The sequence below is a fragment of the Eretmochelys imbricata genome, chromosome 11 (genome assembly GCF_965152235.1).
Source record: "Eretmochelys imbricata isolate rEreImb1 chromosome 11, rEreImb1.hap1, whole genome shotgun sequence".
Classification (NCBI taxonomy): Eukaryota; Metazoa; Chordata; order Testudines; family Cheloniidae; genus Eretmochelys; species Eretmochelys imbricata.
Window position 1 is genome coordinate 27986962 of NC_135582.1, and position 25857 is coordinate 28012818.

Below are 25857 nucleotides of genomic sequence, written 5' to 3' on the forward strand. Positions count from 1 at the left end.
TATTGACTTTTATATAAAGTTATTTTATACTAGTGACAGAGTAGATTGGTTTAAACCAAAGTGATTTTAAGTCAGTGATTTTAAAACACCAAGAGGAAAACCTCAATTTAAATAATCGATTTTAATCAACTTTTCCATTTGTCTTTCAGCTATTATCTAAAGAAAGGTAAATTCTCATTAACTGATATAACCATTCAAACATGTTGATTTACAACTAAATAGAGCCTTTACACTAGATTTGGAACATCTTTTTGCTACCTACAAGCGTACACTATAACTGTGTACATTTATTTAAGCAGTTATATCTTAACATTTTCAGATTCTTAAAAATTTTACATTTTTAATATGTTAGAAAATGATGAATGATATATTGCTTGATTACTTGATAATTAACTTTTTGCTCATGATTTGTGTCAAGCTGCATTAGAATGGTAACTGGAATTTAATTAAAACACATAAAAGAGCACATAAAATTTATTTTTATTCAACAAAACAACCTTAGATGTCATGTAAATAACCTTTTCATATCAAAACATGTTTCACATTTATAACTAAATGATTTACTAAACAGAGGAATTAACTGCAGTCAGTGAATTAAACTGATTACTTCAGGTCAGCCTGGGAAAATTTTCAAATATGCCTGGGTGCCCTACAGGATCAAGTCCTTAATATACTACATGACCTCTTGTGCCAAATTTATAAAGCTTGACCTCAAAAGTTATATACTTTCCCCCTGATTATTTCTTTATATAAAAAAGTAGTCTTTAACTCAAAGTTTTTGATAGCGTTTCATGGATTCAGCATATTCATTATTTATATAAATGTTTTAAGAGATTATAAATTTAGGCCTTAATATATTTTGTATTAAATTCAGATTTCATTTTAAACAGGTATATCTTTAAAACAATAAACCTACTATAATTTAACAACAAAATCAAAAATCCAATTTAAATTTAAAAAATCATTGATTTTTATCAACCCTGCGGTAATATACTGCAATGCAAGGATCAGAATTTGTGTAGTTTGCCTCCCAGGTATGCACTTAGTTAGAATGCTGGGCAGAAACAGCTTCTGAGAAGAGGGTTTTTGTCAAGTCTCTCTCAAGTGACCATATGCTGTATGGCTGAATAGCTTATCCAAAGGGAAAGCCATCACAGTTGAAGACCTATGAAGGTGGTTAGTGAAGTAAAAAGATACTCAAAGAGTCCTCTCCACAATATGTTTGTAACTTAGCTTTGAACAACCACCAAGATAATTTACCAGCCCAGCTGCAAAAACTACTTTCCCGCCTATCACCATACTATTGGATGAAAAGGAATAAACTAATGATGTCTGCAGAATAGAGGGCCTGGAGCCAGCCAACATAACCTTAAAAGTAGCTGAGGAGTGGGTGGAGCCAGACAGGAGATGTATTGATCCAGACTCCAGAATATGCTGATTTGAAACGTAAACCTCACCTGAGGTAAAATATTCCCTCTGGTGCAGCTACTCCCATGTACACTGAGGGTTTACACTGCATTTCCTATGCTCATAAAGGGAATCAGTCACATTATTTCACCCATTTTACGGATGGCAAATTCAAGCAAAGAGAGGTCAACTGATCCGTGGACTATCACACAATAGGGCCAGACCTGGAACCCAGCAACAATGACTCCTACTTTCTTACACACACTCCCTGCTTTCTTACAAATGTATTTCATGGACATTCCGAAAGTGGATATAAACTGGACGGGTAACGGATGCTGCATCAGCATCATGATCCCTCTGTAGTGAAGAGTTCATTGAGGCACAAATTCAGTAGAAACGTTCTAATGCATAAAAAAGCACAACAGCGTTAGCAAGGCAACTGTTCGAGTATGTTAAAAGTAGCCACTGATAAGCACTGTGGGAATTCACAGCTAGGACCCACATTTGGAAAAAAAAATGAAAACAACCACTGAAGAGCTGCTGAAGGAAGAAGAAACTGCAGAAAGCGTTGAGGTGGGCAAATCCCCCATGATTATCGTCATGTCACCTTGATGGGCCTACAGAGCCTTATATCTCAACAGTTATTAATGTGGCATCCCCACTTGTATATACACTCCTACTTACATCACTCTGTAGCTCATAGGCCTTCCTTGCCTGGATCACATCATTCTGGTCTGGCAGACATGTCCACTGGTGCAAATACTGGCGGTAGTCAACGTCACTCGCTAATAATTGGCCTTCCTTGGCTGCATAGACAGAAACCATATCAACTGGTATGTTGATCTTAGCCTTCGAACTGTGATAAGCCTTCCTGTATTCTCTGTCATTCTGCATCTTCATTACATGTGCAGCCCATGCCAATTTGGGATCTTCCTTTGCAGTTCGGCATCCGATATAGTGGCCTTTCTGTTTCTCGTGGGTTTCCTTGTATTTGTACTAACAAACACAGAGAGGAAACATTAGCAGAAATAGTCATGAATTGCCAGTCTACATGTTCTAAAGCAACAACTGTTTATGAGTGCCCAATTTGGGAACCCATAAAGGATTTTAAAGGGTACTGGATCAGCACTTCTGAAATTCAGGTCCACTGTACAGTGTCTCACATTGGGCCCCCAAAACCTGACTCCCCAAATCAACAATAACTCTGGAAAATGTGGTCCATCTAACTTAACAGTTTAAAACCATGATAAAAGAAAAATATTTCAGAATTCCCTCACTAGTTACAATACACAGTTATTCCAATTGCTTGGTAAGGTTTATAAGCACTGCTACATTTTAGATTTTAACAGAAATCTTGACAGCAGTACTGACAAAAATAACACCCTTGAATTATGTATTGGGAGCAGCAGAAATATAGTCTGTACCTCAATTACTGCAAATGTTTGGTGGATAAAACTTTACAGTGTATTGCAAAATAGCTCTCTGAACCCCTACTGAAACTACTTTGATACAACAAATACAAAATACAATCTTTTGTTATCATTAATATTTTACCAGTAGCAAATTTTAAGTTCTACTAGAAAGAGAGGGTCAAGACAGGATTTAAAATAATGCAAATATACAAGACAGCATGCTGTTCATATATGAATACACAATAGCTTTGAATTGAGCTTAGCTAGCTACACAGTTGTCTGCTGTGTTTTATATGAGGATGAATAGGCATGGCCTTTCATAGAAATGAAAGAGAAGGAACAGAGATCGTACCTCACTAGCAATGTCTCTGGAAGCCCTGGCATGTTTGATAGAAATGGCATCGGCTCTTAAGTCATAATCTTTCATCTTGGCATCTTCCCAGGCTTGCTGATAATGTTTCTGTAATCAAAATCAAAGACACAATTTTAGAATTCATTTTTCTCATAAATCATATTTTCCCTAGATTTACAGCATGGATGTTTTCATTTGATCCTTACAGTTTTGTGGGTTATCTAAATTATTCCTATCCCTTTAACTGATAATTACTACACACATGTAATGATTAATTATATAGGTCCCAAACCTGAACTCTGATCCACAGAGTCCTGTGCCTATCTGCAGCCCCATTGACTTCAGTGAGACTATATGGGCAGAAGGATTCCCCCACACATAGCATATTGTGGGAATGTGGCCATAGATACAGCATATCAGATCCATTCACACTGTGGGCCTGGTCCAAAGCCTACTGAAGTAATGAAAGGTTCTCATTTTCTTCAATGGTCTTTGGATTATGCCTTATATTAGACCCACAGAGAAGTCACTGATCAATAACCTCATTAGAAATTTTGCTGTATTTATAGACTCACAGACTTTAACGCCAGAAGGGGCCAACATGATCATCTAGTTTGACCTCTTGCACATTGCAGGCCACAGAATGTCACCCACCCACTCCTGCAGTAGGCCCATAACCTCTGGCACTTCTGCTGAAAACTTAACATTTACTATGCTCTTATAAATTACTGTAATGTTAAAAGACTTTTTAACATTACAGTTAAAATCAATATTAATCAATATTAAAAGATTTAAAAATCACTTTGAAACAATTATTGTAATATTACCATTAAAAAGAAAACAAGGAAGTTGAAAATAAAAACCATGTAAGAATAATGTTATGTGTCCAAATAAGGCTGCAAGAAGCAACTATATTCAAAGGAACTTTATTAGTATATAAGATGGAAACAAAAGAATGAAGTGTTCTCCCATTCTTCTAAAGATAGACAATTTTCTGGGCCTCCAAGCCCAAGAATGTCATTCATTTTTTCTTCATGGTAGGTGAGCCTAAAATATCTTGGTCAAACCCGTAGGTTCCCCTTTGGAAGTTGTCATAAAGAGGACAATTTATGCAAAACCAATGTGCTTATCTTTATGGAGACTATTTTGTTTTCCTTGTCTACACATGGTGTATTAAACCAGACAAAGAAGATTATGCTGTAGATACTATACTGATAGGCTCTATTTGAAAACAATATACAGACAGGCAACAAGTACATGTTTTAGCTGCCGGAGTAAGTTGGTGAACCTCCACAGGCGTCAAAGAAAAAGGTAAGAGAGGATAGAACACCGCTGACTCCAGATTAATGAATCTGGCCCATTGTGCTTCATGAACATTGGGCTCATTAACCACGTATTATGCTTAAACAAATCATAATTCTTCATCTACATTCTAAAATACAAAACAGTTCAAAAAATAAAATTAGTATATCTATGTTTATGTCAGAACCAGGCCGTTCATAATAAGAATTCTAAAATAGGGCAGGCTAAAAACTACAGCTGTGTATGACAATGTTCATTTCAATAACACTACATATTTTTTACTTAAAAATCTTACGTTGCTGACGTTCAGAGCATTGACTTTGGACTGCAGCATGACAGGCGTGTCAGCAGGAAGGGTGAACTGTGTCTTCTCTTTATCCCAGATTTTACGATAGAGAGGCTAATGAGAAAGTAAAGACAGCATTATTCAATTACAGCGTGAAAGATCCTGTACTATATTATTTTCAAATTAATTGATCTCATGGTATAAGCTATAATATATATTACTGTTCTCTTCTGATGTGTTTTTAACACAACAGAAAGATCCACAAATTTATCAGCATGAATATAGAAAATATATGGTTATATAAGGTCCATCTTACCTCACTGATCTGCAGAGCATTGATTTTAGCCAAGACAATTGGTGGGGGGTCAACTACACTGGTAAATTTCAATTCGTCTGGCCGCTGACGGTATAATCTGTCATTCGTGAGTTCCTGGGCTTTCTTCACTCTAGTCACATCCACACAGCCTTGGGTCAACCAACCAGTGCCACGCAGCCATTCCAGGTCTGACTTGTACACATTCTACAAACAAAATTGTTCTGTTAGCTATACAGGGCAGGAATGGGAGTTTACTGTCAGTGCCTAGTAAGGTACTGTACTACACTGCTCCAAGAGCAGATCAAACAGACAGCTGTAACTCTCATGGTCACAATTTCCTCTTGGATTCCCCCTTACTTTAGGGAAGAACTAATCTGCTACCTGTATAAACTAACACCGTTGCGCTGGCCAGTGTATCTGGGGGAAGAATGGAATTAAGGCTCCACCCAGTCTTTTTCCCTGCCTGCCCACTAAATTAGAAAAGAGTTAGTGACCCGAAGCAGGCTGCTCTCTCCCTCCCTCCGTCTACCATGCTGTGACCAGTGATGGAGACAGTCCTCACAGGGAAATAAGAGAGCACAGGACAAGCCACATTCTTGCCCAGAATAAATACAAGAGAAAGTCAGACAAGTAGAAAAATAAATTGTATTTGTACTCTCTTAGTTTAAACTAAATGAATTATATCACCAGCTTTTATTTCTGCTTCATATTTACCCTGAAGGGAACAGCGCAACAAAAATAGTTGTTTTGGTCTTAAATCCACCACATAATGTTCAGTGATGCTTTTTATGTGACACCTTCCTTTAAAGGTCCTTGCCCTAAATGAATGCCTCTGGCACACCCTTCTTTGCAAAAGATAAAAAGCATCCAAGTGAACCATGTTACGAATTATACCTGATAGGACACGCACACAACTGCTGCGAATTATACCTGGTAGGACACGCACACAAATGCTACGAATTACACCTGGTAGGATACGCACACAAATGCTACGAATTACACCTGGTAGGATACGCACACAAATGCTACGAATTATACCTGATAGGTCACGCACACAAATGCTGCGAATTATACCTGATAGGTCACGCACAGTTCGAATCTAGGCTGAGGCACATAAACAAAGTCCACAACTGCAGAGTTCCCAAAAGGCACTAAGTTTATTACGCTCGAGTGTGGTGCCCCCCTGCTAGCCAGGAGGGGACCCCGAATGCAGATTATACAAAGGTTATATACTTTTTCGCAAAGCATGTTGCCCTCGTGCATCGGAAACCTTAGCCAATAAACAAACCCTTTTCTTATCTACCACCTATCCCTGCTTGGTACATTCCTCGTGCTAAACCAGTATGTTAATTACAAAGCCATGCATCAATAACTTTTATTATCAGGATGGGAGGCCTCACATCAAAGGCCAGGAGATAGGGAGTTAGAGACTGACAAAAACCAGATACTGGGAATCAAGGCAGGCTGGAGACAAGGAGGAGGATTTTCACAGGGATGCAGTGTCTAAGGAACACTCCTCCTGGTGCATGATGTGCTTGCTTTTAGACAATGGTGGGCCCCAAACCAAAATGGAGTCACATGTACTAACTTTTCCTTAACAACCAAAAAGTGCTAGAAAATGTCAGACAGAAGAAGGGGAAACATTTTTTAAATTGTAAAAATATTCCTATGGTAAATGCCTGGTAAATCGTTCATCATATATTTCTGTCTTTAAAGGTTAAAATCTAGTGTGAGTTTGGGTATCCTCTTCCTAGACAAAATGTATTTCTTGGGAATTATTATGTATTATACTGATATACTCACATCACTCTGTAACTCATAGGCCTTCTTAGCTTGGATCACATCATTCTGGTCTGGCAGACATGTCCACTGATGCAGGTAATTGCGGTAATCAACATCACTGACCAGTGTCTGACATTTCTTAGCCTGCACGATTCCCAGCATATCCACTGGACTACTGTATTTGGTCTTCGATTTCTCAAAATATTTCTTGTATTCTCTGTCACTCTGGATCTTGCCCGCATGAATGGACCACACCAACTTGGGATCGTCCTGAAGGCTTTGGAATCCCACATAGTGGCCTAATTGCTGGCGGTAACCTGTTTTGTATTTGTACTAATCATGCATTTGTAAAAAACAGAAGTAAAAGAAATAAAAACAAATGAGCATTTTCATCAGGCATCTAAATATGTACAAATGTTTCTGCAACTGAAGTTTAAAGTGTCTATGTTTAGTTTCAGTTGTTAAAATGTAAGTAAACTAAAAGGATTATTTCTTTACAAGGCCTCTCATTAAAGGCCAGATCCTGCTTCCATTGAAGTCAATGGGAATCTTTCAGCTGACTTCAGCAGAAGTTGGATGAGGTCCTAATTGCTGTAGGCTAGCTCTACATGTGTTTTATGGAAAGAAGCACATATTAAAAATATTTTTCCACCATGTTTCCAATCCAAAAGTTTCAGAGGGTTGGAGAAGCACCCAAAACTTCTGATTTCATTTCAGGACTTTACCTGAGCCTCTGCAAAACAGAGCAGAAATATTTAGTTACCTGAACTATTAACAAAATAATTCAACCAACTCTCACTATTACATAGTCACTGGTGGCTTATGATCTACTTAAATTGACCATACTTGAGTGAAACTATTATTTGACATTTGACATTTTTAAAATCCTGATAAAAAGCAACTAAGATTATAAATAATATAAAATATACTACTCATTGCTAGAACCCTATGCATAGTTTTAAAACAACATTTTTTGAATTGGCTATTGATATAAATAAATTTGTAGTGTTTTTAATAAGAACACTACATTAGCTTTACCCAAAATAAAATAAATAAGATGTGAGACTGTACCTCACTAGCAATGTCTCTAGAAGCCTTGGCATGTGTTATTTCAATGGCATCAGCTCTTAAGTCATAACCTTTTTCCTTGGCTTCTTCCCAGCTTAGTTGATACAGTTTCTGTGAATGAAGTGAATATGTGAACATACACATAGACAAATTATGAAAAATATTTACACTGACAGTAATCAATATAAATTTAGTTCAAATTACTCATAATGGAATATAAAATGTGTATACATGATCATAATCAGTATAGTTTTTAAATTTAAAAAATCCCCTTTAAAATCCAATCTGTTCCTCTATGTGGATCACTTTCACAGCTGCCTCTGAGGGAGCATAAGTTATGGTTACCGAAGGTTTACTTGTGCTAAAATACATTTACTGAGACACATTTGGCCCTAAGTGAAAAGAAAGAATCTATCCAAAGACTAAATCATTAAGACTAAGGCTTATAGATCAAGCCCAAAACTGATAAGAGCTCTTTAATCTCTGATGTTTCCCTTTTATATGGTAGGAAGTTACCTTCTTTCTAAAAGTTCTGATTCAGTTAATATGTGGTAATTTGGGTACAATGGCCGCAGCTTATTCATCAACATAACACGAATTATCTCTCACAAGTTAATTCATTTGGAAATTAGATATTTACTTTAGCTATTTATATATACAATGGAGCAGGTTTTGAGCTTTGAATACATTAGAATACACATGTCAGACCATGGCCTGAGTTTTTACTTTAATATCTTACCTTACTGATGTTCACAGCATTGAGTCTGGACTGCAATATCTCGGGGGTATCAGAAGGAAGGGTAAACTGGGTCTTCTCTTTATCCCAAACCTCTCGATATAAAGCCTAAGGACAAAGCAATCACAGAGATATTTAGTACAATCTTGAGAAATTTATCTTTACTATTTCTGATATATATCTGATCTCATCTTGGACAATTGGTCCAGCTCCCACTGAATCCAATAGCAGAACTCCCACTGATCCAATGTAAACAGGACTAAGCTATTTTTTTTTTTTTTTACTGAAATTGAACAAAGACATCAGGTCTAAATTAAGACTTTTTGGGATTCTGAATAATCTCCTTTTGGTTAATTCATTTCCCCCAAAAAATGTCCCTCTCAAAAGTTTTCCCTCATTCTCCAATTCACACTTGATTGGGAAGTAGATTCATCCACTCTTTTGTATAGCTGTACTGTGAAGGACAAGACTAGCTATTCAGTTTTAAACTATATGTATTATGTATTGGGTTTGATGGATTGCTTTTGGCAGGATCCTCTTCTAATTGAGGTGTTTGCTTTATTTAATGGGTTTAAATAAATAAACTTAGTCATTTTGTTCACAAGGGGAAGCACTGTAGTTATTTTAAAAATTCATTTTATACATATATACACCATTTTATATTACTTATAAATATAACACTTTAAAGTGGAGAGACAGTTTTATGCAATAGAGAAACCATAAACTGCTCAATCTTCCTTCTTGAAGGTTTATTCCAGTTCACTTCCATATTAATAGAAAGACTCTCATTGACTTCAGTGAGGGAGAGATTTCACTCTAAATGCATGGGGAGATAGTCAGAACAATGGTCTGGAACTGGAAGATTGTTTTAATAATTGTTTCATTATTTGCTTGAAATAAATACTGTGCAATGATTTGCATTCCTTATCAGTGACAGGGTTTCACATTACCTTGTTTATTCCTTGATCAGTAGTTACTGGGGAATGCCTCCTTCTAAAACCCTGAAGGAGGCATTCCTTCTAAAGGACCCTTCTAAAAGCTGTCCCTGGCAGCTTGAATTCTATATAAAACATACTGTTTCTTCTTTTTATTTTAAATAATAAAACACAATATGCACAGGGACCCTCAAGCACAAATGTAACACATTTCTTACACCACTCTGATTCAGAGCATTTGTCTTCGCCAGCACAATCTCTGGTGTGTCAACAATGCTGGTGAATTTTAATTCATCCGGTCGCGTTCGATACAATCTGTTATTCAGGAGCTCTTGGGCTTTCTTCACTCTGTCCACATCTACTGAGCCATCTGGCATCCAGCCAATGCCTCGCAGCCATTCCAGGTCTGACTTGTACACATTCTACAAACAAACATAATTGTATTATTAATTATATATGGCTAGAATGTGAGTTTATTCTCAGTGCACCGCAAGGAGCTACTCTGCACTGCCCAAAGAGTAACCCACAACGGGAACTGACTGTCACATAGCAAAGCCAGGACTGTAACCAAGTAACCCTGACTCTTAGTCTCTTGAAAACACTCCCTGGTTTCTTACAAATGTATTTCATGAACATACCAAAAGTGGAAATAGATAAACTGGACTGGTAACAGATGCTGCATTAGCATCGTGATCCCTCTGTAGTGAAGAGTTCATTGATGACACATAATTGCTAAGGCACAAAAGAAATGCTTCAAAGAAAGCACACAAACCTTGTCAATCTTCACACCACATTCCCCCACCTATAGGCACAAATTCAGTAGAAATGTACTAATGCATAAAAAAGCACAACAGCGTTAGCAAGGCAACTGTTCGAGTATGTTAAAAGTAGCCACTGATAAGCACTGTGGGAATTCACAGCTAGGACCCACATTTGGAAAAAAAAATGAAAACAACCACTGAAGAGCTGCTGAAGGAAGGAGAAACTGTAGAAAGCGTTGAGGTGGGCAAATCCCCCATGATTATCGTCATGTCACCTTGATGGGCCTACAGAGCCTTATATCTCAACAGTTATTAATGTGGCATCCCCACTTGTATATACACTCCTACTTACATCACTCTGTAGCTCATAGGCCTTCCTTGCCTGGATCACATCATTCTGGTCTGGCAGACATGTCCACTGGTGCAAATACTGGCGGTAGTCAACGTCACTCGCTAATAATTGGCCTTCCTTGGCTGCATAGACAGAAACCATATCAACTGGTATGTTGATCTTAGCCTTCGAACTGTGATAAGCCTTCCTGTATTCTCTGTCATTCTGCATCTTCATTACATGTGCAGCCCATGCCAATTTGGGATCTTCCTTTGCAGTTCGGCATCCGATATAGTGGCCTTTCTGTTTCTCGTGGGTTTCCTTGTATTTGTACTAACAAACATAGAGAGGAAACATTAGCAGAAACAGTCATGAATTGCCAGTCTACATGTTCTAAAGCAACAACTGTTTATGAATGCCCAATTTGGGAACCCATAAAGGATTTTAAAGGGTACTGGATCAGCACTTCTGAAATTCAGGTCCACTGTACAGTGTCTCACGTTGGGCCCCCAAAACCTGATTCCCCAAATCACCAATAACTCTGGAAAATGTGGTCCATCTAACTTAACAGTTTAAAACCATGATAAAAGAAAAATATTTCAGAATTCCCTCACTAGTTACAATACACAGTTATTCCAATTGCTTGGTAAGGTTTATAAGCACTGCTACATTTTAGATTTTAACAGAAATCTTGACAGCAGTACTGACAAAAATAACACCCTTGAATTATGTATTGGGAGCAGCAGAAATATAGTCTGTACCTCAATTACTGCAAATGTTTGGTGGATAAAACTTTACAGTGTATTGCAAAATAGCTCTCTGAACCCCTACTGAAACTACTTTGATACAACAAATACAAAATACAATCTTTTGTTATCATTAATATTTTACCAATAGCAAATTTTAAGTTCTACTAGAAAGAGAGGGTCAAGGCAGGATTTAGAATAATGCAAATATACAAGACAGCATGCTGTTCATATATGAATACACAATAGCTTTGAATTGAGCTTAGCTAGCTACACAGTTGTCTGCTGTGTTTTATATGAGGATGAATAGGCCCTTCATAGAAATGAAAGAGAAGGAACAGAGATCGTACCTCACTAGCAATGTCTCTGGAAGCCCTGGCATGTTTGATAGAAATGGCATCGGCTCTTAAGTCATAATCTTTCATCTTGGCATCTTCCCAGGCTTGCTGATAATGTTTCTGTAATCAAAATCAAAGACACAATTTTAGAATTCATTTTTCTCATAAATCATATTTTCCCTAGATTTACAGCATGGATGTTTTCATTTGATCCTTACAGTTTTGTGGGTTATCTAAATTATTCCTATCCCCTTAACTAATAATTACTACACACATGTAATGATTAATTATGTAGGTCCCAAACCTGAACTCTGATCCACAGAGTCCTGTGCCTACCTGCAGCCCCATTGACTTCAATGAGACTATATGGGCAGAAGGATTCCCCCACAAATAGCATATTGCAGGAATGTGGCCATAGATGTGGCATATCAGATCCATTCACACTGTGGGCCTGGTCCAAAGCCTACTGAAGTAATGAAAGGTTCTCATTTTCTTCAATGGTCTTTGGATTATGCCTTGTATTAGTATCACAGAAAAGTCACTGGTCTATTATCTCATTAGAAGTTTTGCTGTATTTTTAATGGAAGCATCTCACACTCTTCCACTGAAACTGTTAAGGTTTAGGATGATCTTCTAAATTAATGCTATCAACATTAAAAGATTTAAAAAGTACTTTGAAACAATGAATTTCATGCAGCCATTAAAAAAAACAAATCAAGGAAGTTCAAAATGGAAACCATGTAAGAATAATGCTAGGTGTCCAAATGAAGCTAAAAGAAGCAAGAGTATTCAGGGAAACTTAATTGATATTTAAGGTGAAAGCCAGTGTTTGATGTGCTTTCATTCATCCAAAGCTAGCCAGTTTTTGTGTACCACGCATCCCAAGAACATCACTGATATTTGCTGCATGGTATTTTGGCCTATAATATCTTGTTCAAACCCCAAACTTCCCAAAGGAAGTTGTCATAAAGAGGACAATTCAGGAAAGGGTGTATATTAAACTTTAAAATGCCACTGTTTCATTACTTTCTTTTCTTATCAACACATTATATGTTTAACTAGACAGTCAATATGGTGATCTAGATGCTATGGCGATAGGCTCTATTTATGAATAACAAACAGACAGGCAACAAGTCCATGTTTTAGATCTTGGGTCAGAATCACTGCTGGCATAAGTGGGTGACACTCTATTGGCTTCAAAGAACAGAGAGAGAGAGAGAGAGAGGAATGCTACTGACTCCAGATTAATTAATCTGGCCCATTGTGTTTCATGAACATTGGGCTCATTAACCATATTATGCTGCTTAAATGAACCACAATACTTCATCTACATTCTAAAATACAAAACAGTACAAAAAATAAAGATAGTAAATCTGTGCTTATGTCAGGAAGTTCATAATAAGTGTTCTGAAATGGGGCCGGCTAAAAATGATGCATGTGGCAATGTTCATTTCAATAACACTCCATATTTTTACTTGAAGATCTTACATTGCTGATGTTTAGAGCGTTGACTTTGGACTGCAGCATCTCAGGCGTGTCAGCAGGTAGGTTGAACTGTGTCTTCTCTTTATCCCAGGCTTCACGATAGAGAGGCTAATGAGAAAGTAAAGACCTCATTATTCAATTACAGTGTGAAAGATGCTGTTCTATGTTACTTTCAAAGTAACTGATCTCATGGTATAAACTATTATGTATGTTAGGGTTCTCATTTTAAGAATTTTTAACACTAGTGAAGGATCCACAAAAATGTCAGCATGAATGCAGAAAACTTATGGTAACATAAAAGCCAGCTAACCTCACTGATCTGCTTAGAATTGATTTTAGCCAGGACAACTGGTAGTGGGTCAACAATGCTGGTGAATTTCAATGTGTCTGGCCGCTGACGGTATACTCTCTCATTCAGGAGCTCCTGGGCTTTCTTCACTCTATCCACATCCACAGAGCCATCTGGCATCCAGCCAACGCCTCGCAGCCATTCAAGGTCTGACTTGTACACATTCTACAAACAAACATATTAATAATATAATTACAGAAAAAATTTCAGATACAAAAACTAATCTGTCCCCTACGCATCCAACAAATAGAGCAGAATTAGGATGACATCCCCATCACCATACTTTTTTGGGCAACTGGTAAATTTGAATAAAGTTTTGCAATTCCAATTATCACCTCAACATTCAAACATGCGTACTTTACCTACAGTTGAACTTGGGCTCCCCCAGAGAGACTGGAATATTAGAATCTGGGCTTTTCCAAATTCTAGAGTGCTCTCAACTGAAGAGAAGCATCCATAGCTTTACAAGCATTTACCATTAAACCATTTGCACATGCGATTACTAATTGGCAAGTATAATCATGGGAAATGCATGCACAAATTAAGCTCAAAATTACAAAAGCACTTTGGCCTTAATCCTGTTAGTCCTAACACTGTGTGCAACAACAGGGAGCCTAAGCTTGTTGCATTTCAGTGCAAGTGGGATCAAAGTCTGTGATTGGGAGCGAGCAAAGTTAAGCACTAGGAATAGACCTCTGCACTAAGTGGAACTCTCAAGCTACTTGTGCACCTTCTGCCTCACTCTCAAAAGCACAAGGAAAAAATGGATCAGAATATGGCTAGAGAATGGGTGTGTTAAAGGAGACATCCATTACACAATACACTCTCAGGTCTTACTCTTCCTAATAGTCAGGACTAATTTGGCAGCTACATATCAGTCCATTTTTTAATACAGAATAGGGTTTCCCCAGAGTTCTCACTCCTGCAGTGACACATAAAACGCTCTGCACTTGCAGTGTTTGAGGAAAAAAGCCTTTTGCATGCACGTTTGCACTCCTAACTTGCCTGGAAATCAAGTAGAGCAGGTCAGGAATTTTCAATCAGAATGACTTTCTGATGGAAAATGCTCTTTTCACATACTCAAAAATTTCTGGGGAAAAATTATATTTTGCTGGAAAATGACAGCTCCTTGGGTCCCAGCCTAGAAGGCTCTGGACAAATTTACTTTTTGCCTGAGGAGAGAAAGTGAAATTGACAAGAACCTACTAGGTAAGGCCAGCAAGCAGAAAAATTCTGTTTTGATTCTCTCCAAATGGTATTTTTCTTCAAATTCCTTCCTGTGAAAAATTTCACATTTGACTTTTCATCCTCATTTGGAGCAAAAAAAATTTGTTTGCAGGATCAGGTACATAATGGATACATTTTACTCTAAAATGTTTGAATAGATATTTGCACACACACACATATAAAAGACTTTATTTTGCATTTGTTTTTTACTCACATCACTCTGCAACTCATAGGCCTTCTTAGCTTGGATCACATCATTCTGGTCTGGCAGACATGTCCACTGGTGTAGGTAATGGCGGTAATCAACATCACTGACCAGTTCCTGACATTTCTTGGCCTGCACAATTCCCAGCATGTCCACTGGGCTAGTGTATTTGGTCTTTGATTTCTCAAAATATTTCTTGTACTCCCTGTCACTCTGGATCTTTGCTGCATGCATAGACCACATCATCTTTGGATCATCCTGGATGGTGCGGGCTCCCACATGGTGACCTCTCTGTTTCTCATATGCTTCTTTATATTTATACTATTAAAAACAGAAACAGAGTTCAGTTATGATTTACATATTCATGGAAAAGTGAATAATGGACCAGATCCTCAGATGCATAATTCAGTTTTGTTCTAACATAAGAACATAAGAATGGCCTTACTGGGTCAGACCAAAGGTCCATCCAGCCCAGTATCCTGTCTTCCAACAGTGGCCAATGCCAGGTGCCCCAGAGGGAGTGAACCTAACAGGTAATGATCAAGTGATCTCTCTCCTGCCATCCATCCCCACCCTCTGACAAACAAAGGCTAGGGACACCACCATTCTTTACCCATCCTGGCGAATAGCCATTAATGGACTTAACCTCCATTAATTTATCTAGTTCTCTTTTAAACCCTGTTATAGTCCTAACCTTCACAACCTCCTCAGGCAAGGTGTTCCAGAGGTTGACTGTGCACTGAGTGAAGAAGAACTTCCTTTTATTTGTTTTAAAACTGCTGCCAATTAATTTCATTCAGTGGCCCCTAGTTCACAACCTCCTCAGGCAAGGAGTTCCACAGGTTGACTGCGTGAAGAAGAACTTCCTTTCATGTGTTTTAAACCTGCTGCCCATTAATTTCATTTGGTGGCCGCTAGTTCTTATATTAACGTCAAAGCAGCTAGGCCAATTTATATCAGCTGAGGACATGGCCTACTTAATTTGAGGCAAATCTGATACAAAATGAATACAAATTACCACATAATTGTAAAGATAGCAAAATAATCTTCAGTGATCAGTACTTTTTACTGTCTCAGTTTAATAATAATATTAGAATAAAAATCATTTCTTGTAGGCAAATATCTTGATTCAGAGCTTGAAATCTCTAATTTCCCCTCGCTCCCTGAATATCAGTAATATCATGTGATGTGTTAATATTTTATAATATATATTTCTAGGTTGGTTTGTTTAATGTCAATAGTTTTAATGTTACACTCTCTTCAGTGTGATGTTGGATATTTTTCTGCACTAATCTGTTTCTATGGTGTTTATTTTTTAAACCAGAATTTGATATACTTTTATTTTTTAATGATTTATTATTCTATTCCTATGTTTTGTCACTTAAAAGAATGCATATTTTTATTATTTCACAAGTTTACTAAAAACAAAATGAGAAAAACCCTTAATATAAAGTTAAAATGATAGATTAGCAGAAGAAGCACATACATCACTAGCAATATCTCTTGATGCCTTTGCACTTCGAATTGGAATTGCATCAGCTCTTATATCATAATCCCTCATCTTGGATTCTTCCCAACCTTGTGTGTAAAGTTTCTACAGAGAGGAAGACAAAATATTTGAGATGAAAATACAGTATTATACCAATTGTTTCTTAGAGAGAAAATGAAAACATACATTCAAATAGGTTCTTTAAAAGTGAAATGAATGCTTACTTAATTTCTGATTTTGTATTTGTTTGGTATGTTTTTTTAAATAGTCTTACCTGGCTAACATTAGCTGAATTGGCTTTTGCCAACATAATGGCTGGAGTGTCTGGCATGACGTGAATTGTGGTTTTGTCAGCATTCCAGGCTTCTGTGTATAAACGCTGTGGAAGGGGGGAAAACAATTTAAAAAAAGATTTTAATGAAACATTTAAATAAACACAGTTTTTGCAAGTGGAAGGATTTCATACTTTAAATCTACAGTGTTTTCAAAGAAAAACTAAATTGGGCTTATAGGTGAATTTACTCCCATGTGTCTAGATATCAAATAATTTTATCTGCTAGTTTTTATAGCCTAAGTATGGGTGTACTATACATTTAGCACAATTAGCCTACAGCTTATCTAATGTCCATTCAAGCCAATGGAAAGACTCCCATTGATTATGGTGAGATTTGGTTCAGGTCCCTGATAAATACAATTGCGGAGCTTGGGCTGACACTCAAAGAAAGCTAAAGATACATAATAGATACACATTGCCCACTGTGCCCAAAGAATTCTGCGCACCTTGAGAAAAATACAGTAAAACGGAAAGCAACAATTAGCAAAAGTCGACAAAACCAAAGCCTTGAACCAGAACATGGCATATATATAGCCAACGTCTGAACACATACCTACAAAACTAAGACCCACCCATTGAAAACACCCTAATACATCATTGGGGACAGTTTGAGCAAATCTTTAATACTCTTGATACTTTGTGATCTCCAACTGCAAAACCCAACTAGGTGACTTCCTTCTCCTCATTGTGCTCCAACCTGCTCTGCCATGTTAATTTGCTGATTCAGTATTGCTGGGAGGTTCTAGTGGGAGACCCACCCATTGAAAACACCCTAATACATCATCGGGGACAGTTTGAGCAAATCTTTAATACTCTTGATACTTTGTGATCTCCAACTGCAAAACCCAACTAGGTGACTTCCTTCTCCTCATTGTGCCCCAACCTGCTCTGCCATGTTAATTTGCTGATTCAGTATTGCTGGGAGGTTCTAGTGGGAGAAGGGTATCCAGGACTCTCTGGGATATATTTTTCGGGAGAAGGAGGAAGAGATAATTTGTGATGTTAGTTACCCTACCCAGGCTACTATAAATGGGAGGCAGCCTTATTCCCTAGGGGACACAAGCTCTTACCTCTGAGTTCTCAGTTGTCATACAGGAGCTGATGCTCCAGTCTGCACCATGCAGCTCAATACCATACATAACAGATGTCTCCCTATTCTATACAGGTTCGTATACCATGCTCATCACTGTAGTATTTGACTGTCTTCCAGTAACGCATTCAGCAATGTATTGCCTAGCATTGCACCTTGTCCCAGAGGGGTGTGCCCCATGTCCCTTATTTGGGGACACCACATCTGCACATTTTGCAGCATTGTCTGAAATGGTTCTGCAACCTGCAAACAGCCTCAGCCTTGCTTAGTAGGTCACTTTCCATAAAGGAGTTCTGGCACACACTGAGTTGAGAGTTTTTAAAAATAAAAAACCCTTTACAGTGCAGCCAATCTGGTACTGGTGTGGAGAAGAAGGAATAGAAATTCACCAACAATTTTATTTCTGTTTTTAGTCAACATTTGATTATGGTGCAATTTTTCTGACCAGCTCTGTTAGGCAGCCAGTGCAGTTGGGGTAGAGTGCTCAAATCCCAGTGCAGAGGCCTTGCACACAGTCCTAGGCACCACTTAACCCCCAGATTAAGACTATAACACATGGAGCATAAGGTGTGTAGAGTGTCACATATGGAACCTAGGCTCTGGAGTGAACATCCTCCTCTGTGAGAAACAACACTTCATCAGCAGGCCTCTGTGTTCTGTATTAACTGCAATTTCCAAATGATTTAAAATATAGCTGCACACAGAATGTATTAAACAAATCCAGTCTGGAGGAGAAAAAACAAAGAGATCCTACATCTGAAAGAAAAGGGGCCAACCTTCTTACCAAGTGGAAAGGATCTAAAGGACTCTTGGTAACCACAGCTACCTAACAGCAGCTGCTGTCTGACATTTTGCTTCTTTGGGAACACTTACCTCTTTCAACCAAAGTGCATTGCCCATTCCATGAACCAACCTCAGAGTCAGTAACACCTGTGAATTTTTCTGGGAGACTCACCTTGTTCATTGTCTCAGCATTTTGCTTTGCCAAAACCAACTCCAGCGAATCTGTCACACTGGTAAATTTCATTTGGTCTGCGGGCTGGCGATACTGCTTTTCACTCAGGATTTCTCCAGCTCTCTTAACCTTCTCAACATCTATGGAACCAATGGGGACCCAGCCTGTACCCTTCAGCCATTCCAGGTCTGATTTGTAAACAGCCTAAAATTTAATTAATGTTCAATCAGTCATTTGGAGGAACAATCAAATGAATATATGAATAAATGCAACTGATTTATACACTACTCACTTCATGTAACATTATCTATTACTACAAAATGGTCATTTAATTCTGACTCTCATTTCTTCCAAGGTAGATAAAATAATTATTACACAGCACAATGAATGGGAAAATGGAAGGACTCCACAGACTCATTATTAGGGCACCTTTGACAGATCAAAGATCAAGAAAACAGCAAGGATTTGGTGGCAAAGGATCGGTAACAGGATATGGAACATTTCACAAGCCAGTAGGGGCAGAAGCAGCCAAAGCAGGGACTACTGCACTGAGGAAGAAGGGGAGAAAACGGGGCCCAGCTGAGGCCACCCTTCCCCTGGACCCAGAACTGCACAGGGGAGACACCCCTCCATTCTGGGGGTACTAGAACCCAGATGGTGCCTACCTCAACTTCCCCTTCATTCCCCACATCAGGGAGCTGCAGAGAGGCAACAGACAGAGATTCCAGCTGGTAGGGGCTGAAGCAGCCAAAGCAGGGATCTTTGGACTTCTGGACATTTGGAAAACTTTCCACAGTTTTGACTAGACTTTCTCTGGCCTTTGTTGATTGGTGTTTGCTCCAACCCTCTCCTTCTACCGCCCAGTCTCTTCACCTGAGCTTCATTCCATTCCTACTCCCTCTTACCATCTTCTCACCTGCCCTATCCCCCTGAGCATTTCCCCTTCCCTGTTCTTTTGATTTAGCTGATTCCCTCCTAAGTAACTCCTAACCCCAGAAAAAATCATGGAATTAACATGACATTTGCTGCCATCTCATTGTTTACTCTGCTTGTGTGTTCTACCCCTTCCCCTACCCTGTGTCTGTGTCATCCTTTTAGATTGCAAGCTCTTCAGGTCAGGGACGTCTGCTACTCTCTGTTGGTACAGCATCTAGCACAACAGGGCTCCACTCTTGGTTGGCTCTTAAGCACTACCATTGTAAGGATGTTAAATAGACATCTGTGTGCAGTAGGATGACCAGATGTCCCGATTTTATAGGAACAGTCCTGATATTTGGGGCTTTTTCTTAAATAAGCTCCTATTACCACCCACCCCCGTCCCGATTTTTCACACTTGCGATATGGTCACCCTAGTGTGCAGGCATGTCAGGGTAAAATTGGGCCTGCTGCATGTATTACACATGTTGTACACTCACATCACTCTGCAGCTCATAGGCCTTCTTAGCTTGGATCACATCATTCTGGTCTGGCAGACATGTCCACTGGTGCAGGTAATGGCGGTAATCAACATCGCTGACCAGTTCCTGACATTTCTTGGCCTGCACAATTCCCAGCATGTCCACTGGGCTAGTGTATTTGGTCTTTGATTTCTCAAAATATTTCTTGTACTCCCTGTCACTCTGGATCTTGGCTACATGCATAGACCACATCATCTTGGGATCATCCTGGATGGTGCGGGCTCCCACATGGTGGCCAAGCTGCTTGCGATACCCTTCTTTGTATTTGTACTAAAATAAAATATATTTATATTCACTGTGACAGTTTTCCACTCGGAAACAATGTACCCAACTTAACTAGAATATGCATACCCTCAGACTGGAAAAAAATGTATCAGACTTTCTTTAATATGCTATTTTATTCATTTCGTTCAAAAGAAGAGAAAAATAAGTTAAGGTATTCTATCTTGCTATCTCCATAAACATATTACTACTAAATTTGCATACCTTACCCCTTACAACCATGTACTTAATATCTTGTTTGTGGTCTCACATCCTTTTAATTTTTTAGGATGTATGATAAAATTCTTAAGGAAAGAACACAACATCTGCTGACAAATTAACATCAACTGGCACATTTATCTTCTATTTAATTAGTGATGCCAAGGACGAAACCAACCTGGAGAGTGAACTACCTTCTAACCCCTACTGGTGTTGCCCTAGGTGAGCAGTGAGGCACACTGGCAGAGTAGTGAAAGGGAGACTTTATTGTCATTGCTTATGCCATATCTGTTCCATGGATGAGTCATCTTCAGTCACATGGGCTTTCAATACAACAACTTTTCATCAGCACTAAAATCTTCTCATGACAGAAAAAGGGGATTGTTTAGGACTGTTAATATTATTTATTATTTTTTCTGAAGCATTTAATTCTTCTCTCAAAAAGTAGTAAATAGGTACCTTATATAATCTCACTATGTGCCTGATCCAACACCCATTGTACTCAATGGAAATATTTCAATGGGCATAGGACTAGGCTTTATATTATTTATTTTATCACTGCAATGTATTTGTCTAAGGCCTCTATCACTGTAGATCTTGATATGGTCCTTTATTTTCAGATGCAAGAAGCATGCACTATAATTATTGGATAGTAATAGAATCTATTGTACAATTTAAAAGCATTTACATAGAAAAATTATAGAGTACAAATTCTGAACTCTTTTCCATAAGAAACATGTCCCTGTAGATATAACAAAAAAGGTTACCTACTTCACTGGCAATATTTCTGGATGCCTTGGCAGCCTGGATTGGAATGGCATCAACACGTAAGTCATAACCTCTCTTTTTCAATTCCTCCAAGGCTAATTTGTACAATTTCTATGAGAAAGGAAACCATTTATATTTTTATCTCATTAACCAGGCACTTTATGCACCTCCCTTGTAGTTAAGCATGTTACACATGTATATAACAAAACCCATTAAGTCACTAGAAAACATGATTAATATTCAAAATGGGAAAACCTGATTTAAATATGACCCATAGCTACCTGCCCTAGGTAGTAGGAAAATGCACATTTCCAACATTTTATTGTATAAATCTGGCAGCAGTAAGGGAGTGGAAAGCAGGGATGGTGGGAATCTACCTGAAGACCAAGAAATGAGGTGAAAGGTTTCCAAGATGCGAAGTTTTGCACTGTTGCAAATTCTCATTATTTCCTGAAAAACATTTTTTCACAAGGACACTGGCAAAATGAAAGAGGGGAGTTTCCCAGTGTGCTATTTACATATGTCAAGAGTTTACCACAGGATAAGCTCCTAGTTTAATGCTGATACTACTTTTGAAAATCAAAAGTCAGACACCAAGAAGATAATTTAAATTATAGCAAAAATCTGTCTTAACTAACATTACTGGCCACACGTGGCACTATACAGATGTGCAGCATTATCGTATTCATTGAAAAGCCAGACATAACAAAATTGTACTGTCCAGAGCTCATTATTTCATCCTTTCAGTTTTTTACTTTTACCCACCTCACTGCAGTTTATTTGGTTGAGTTTTGCTAGCATGATATCTGGAGTGTCAGGCATGACATGAATTGTAGTTTTGTCTTTGTCCCATGCTTCAGTGTATAAGCGCTAAGAATGAAGACAGGAAGAGACTATTGTTATTATTTCTGAATAGAAATGAAAGGTAATTCAGTAATAACCTACAGTAACTATCTATCAAACCTTGCCATTATTACTCTGGCAAAACTGTTATACACAAAGGGAATTTATCTGAGGAGAGCGGCTCATATTTGGCTCCACATTTAGAAATTGATTACATCAGTTTACAACAATAAAAAGGCTGAGGCAAACCTAAGGTGTCTGATGAGCTATTGCAGCTGACTACACACATGTGCCCAAGAAAAAGCGCACTGTAATATCCTGAATAATCTTAGTAACTTGATTCTTGCTTTACATGTCCTCCTTTGTGCTTAATAAGATAGGTCCTACATACTGCTTTGCAAACATACTGTTTTATCTCAGGACATCAACATTACTTTGAATCATGTAGGAGTCGGCAGCGCATCCGTACAAGGACACAAGTATCTGTGGTAAAAATGTTGAGGTCCGTGGTAATATTTCAAGAAACGTTGAATGACTGAATGACATAACCCCCGCCCGCCCCCAATGTCTGTCACTATGTACTGTAATTTTGTCAAGTGTCCATCACGCAACATAGTGGTGCTGATCCCTAAGTATTCCTAATTTTCTGTCTTTAATCATGAGTAGCACAGCACAGATGTATTACTTATCAAATCATTACTCACCTTATTCATTGTCTCTGCATTATTCTTGGCCAAGACCATTTCTAGAGAATCTGTCACACTAGTAAATTTGAATGTGTCAGGAGGCTGACGGTATATTTTATCACTTAAGATCTCTCCAGCTTTCTTGGCTTTTTCAACATCCAGGGAACCAACTGGAACCCAACCAATGCCTCTCAGCCATTGGAGATCTGACTTGTAGTAATTCTGTTAACAAAATAAATACAAAAGAAATTCCTTGGTTCACTTTTCCAGATTATCATCCCGGTACATTTTATCTAAATTTTATAACTACTGAACAACTAGCTAGCTGTGACTAAAACATACAGCAAATGAAAAGGGAAAACAAATTAAAAGCTATAATATAGTAAAACCTAGATTTTGGCTAGAATTCAGGGGTGAAATACTGGTCCACTGAATAAATGGCAAAACTACCATTTTATCCAAAGAATGCATCATTGAAAAGCAATATCATACAGAAGAGCCATCTTTACAACTCATCTCAAGTCTTTCTTTCTCAGGTTGACCTCCAAGACCCAAACAATGCTATCTAGCTACTCTAGTTGATTTTTATCAACATCGTTTTTGTACATCTACGCTTTCATCTTTTTACATACACCCCTCCTGGTCTCTGCTCTCCACTCCAGCTACATTCCACAATACGTTTTTTGGCTCCAGACATTGCATCTTTCTCAATGCCACCCTTGCACAACCTGCCATTTACTACATATCATGCATATTTCTTTGACTCAGGCTCCTCTCCAGTTACAACATGGTTGTTCTGACATTGCTTATTGTGGTTCACAATTTTAGCCCTAGTGATAGTAATGAAATGCATGGAGCTTGGCAATGCTGCTTTGCAAGACTCTGTATGAACATTTCCTTTGACATATTAATCCATATAGGTGCATTTTTACCTATTCCTCATTTCACTTCAAGGTCCAGGTTCAAATAAATCCAAAATCTCAAAGTAGTGAATCTTAGTTAAAAATCACTGCATTTCACCTGGACTAAAACCATGAGTAACTAACAATTTCTCATAATTTCAATCATAAATGGGGACAAATGTGCTTAAACGGGTCTTAAATTTGAACTAATTAAGGAGTCTTTTAATGGATTTAATCTGAGTTTCCATTTGTAACAAAACCTGTTACAATACTAGAACTGGTGTTTTACTGAGAACACTTGGCTCTGCTGTTATCAGTATGTGAAATCATTTTTCATCTAAGGTACAGTAGCAAATACAGTCATCTTCTGGAACTGAAACAGAAAAGGTACTTACATCACTCTGTAGCTCATAGGCCTTTCTAGCATGAATGACATCATTCTGGTCTGGCAGACACGTCCACTGGTGAAGAGGATGTCTATAATCAACGTCACTGACCAGTTCCTGACATTTCTTTGCCAGCACAATCCCCAGCATATCCACTGGACTATTATACTTGGTCTTCCATTTCTCAAAATCTTTCTTATACTCCCTGTCACTCTGGATTTTGGCAACATGCATAGACCATACCATCTTGGGATCATCCTGGATGGTGCGGGCTCCCACATGATGGCCTAGCTGCTTGCGATATCCTTCTTTGTATTTGTACTGAAGGAAAAAGCAAAATATAATGTTCCTTTAATCAATAATATTGTGACTATTAATTTTAAATAGTTCTAACAAGAAACTCTCCAAAAATTATTTATAAATTATAGCTATCATGATGCTTTCAAGGTATTTTATCGCGGTAGTGTCATGGCTTTGCATTCTAGGCAACTGAATTGTGAATTAGAACTTTAAATGGGATAGACATTCTGGGATATAAAGAATTATTAAACTTTCTTTTTGTAATGTTAAAGAGAAATAATTGTGATATGCATGTACTATGAGTTTTTTTAACAATTAAAGATTTAATTAATGAAGTAGGTCTTTTTTTTTTGCCTAAAATTATGTACAACAGACCTTTATCTATGCCATGCACGTGAAGTTGAATCTCTTAGTGTTTTAATTATTATTTTTATTTTCAATTTAAATGTTTAAATATATGCACCACAGCTTTACAACATATAAACCACATCTTCATTGTTTAATCAAACCTCCTGTTGCAGAATTTACATATGGAATTTACAGAATGCAAAGGTTCCTTGTAAGTATGTAGAGAAATAAAGAGCAGTTTCTTACATCACTGGCAATATCTCTGGATGCTTTGGCAGTCTTGATGGGAATAGCATCAATTCGCAAGTCACAGCCTCTCTTCTTTGCCTCTTCCATGGCAAGTTTATATAGACTCTATGAAAAGAACTAAACAGAGTTAAATTCTCATAGCTGGACTATGCATGTTGCCTTCTCTGCAAAACAGTCAGCTCAGAAAGACAACAACTAGAAGAATTATCATACAATCGATTCAGATCTAACAATCTAATTTTCTTAACTGAAAAAGCCAGATCATCATCTGGTGTAAATTCAGATCAGCTGAGGATTTGGGCCAAAGAGTCTAGCTAATGGTTGTACTATTTGTCTATCTTCTTCTTTAACTGATGTAGAATAGAATACAATTTTACAGATCACACTTGTAGTGTCAACGCCTCCACTGTAAATGGATCAAATCTTACTTTCCAAAGCAACTGCCTATTGATGCTTATATATTTGCCCCTTACTTACACGGATCAGAAGCACTTTAGGTCTTAAGAATCAAGTTAGAAATTATTTGTTTGAT

The 25857-nt window shown here is 37.9% G+C and overlaps 1 protein-coding gene across 1 annotated transcript in view; it reads right to left on the reverse strand.

The window, feature by feature from the left end:
* The window catches only part of NEB (nebulin), a 194957-nt gene that overhangs the window by 72185 nt on the left and 96915 nt on the right, over nucleotides 1–25857 (reverse strand). Inside the window, exons 67-88 of the mRNA XM_077830379.1 lie at nucleotides 25323–25430; nucleotides 24438–24749; nucleotides 23159–23362; nucleotides 22377–22481; nucleotides 21615–21722; nucleotides 20322–20633; nucleotides 18907–19110; nucleotides 16802–16906; nucleotides 16525–16632; nucleotides 15048–15359; nucleotides 13568–13771; nucleotides 13261–13365; nucleotides 11785–11892; nucleotides 10710–11021; nucleotides 9815–10018; nucleotides 8665–8769; nucleotides 7929–8036; nucleotides 6879–7190; nucleotides 5076–5279; nucleotides 4769–4873; nucleotides 3172–3279; nucleotides 2092–2403 (exon numbers count right to left, since the gene is read on the reverse strand). Coding sequence (XP_077686505.1) covers nucleotides 2092–2403; nucleotides 3172–3279; nucleotides 4769–4873; nucleotides 5076–5279; nucleotides 6879–7190; nucleotides 7929–8036; nucleotides 8665–8769; nucleotides 9815–10018; nucleotides 10710–11021; nucleotides 11785–11892; nucleotides 13261–13365; nucleotides 13568–13771; nucleotides 15048–15359; nucleotides 16525–16632; nucleotides 16802–16906; nucleotides 18907–19110; nucleotides 20322–20633; nucleotides 21615–21722; nucleotides 22377–22481; nucleotides 23159–23362; nucleotides 24438–24749; nucleotides 25323–25430 — 4065 coding nt within the window. The remainder of the gene's footprint in view (nucleotides 1–2091; nucleotides 2404–3171; nucleotides 3280–4768; nucleotides 4874–5075; nucleotides 5280–6878; nucleotides 7191–7928; nucleotides 8037–8664; nucleotides 8770–9814; nucleotides 10019–10709; nucleotides 11022–11784; nucleotides 11893–13260; nucleotides 13366–13567; nucleotides 13772–15047; nucleotides 15360–16524; nucleotides 16633–16801; nucleotides 16907–18906; nucleotides 19111–20321; nucleotides 20634–21614; nucleotides 21723–22376; nucleotides 22482–23158; nucleotides 23363–24437; nucleotides 24750–25322; nucleotides 25431–25857) is intronic.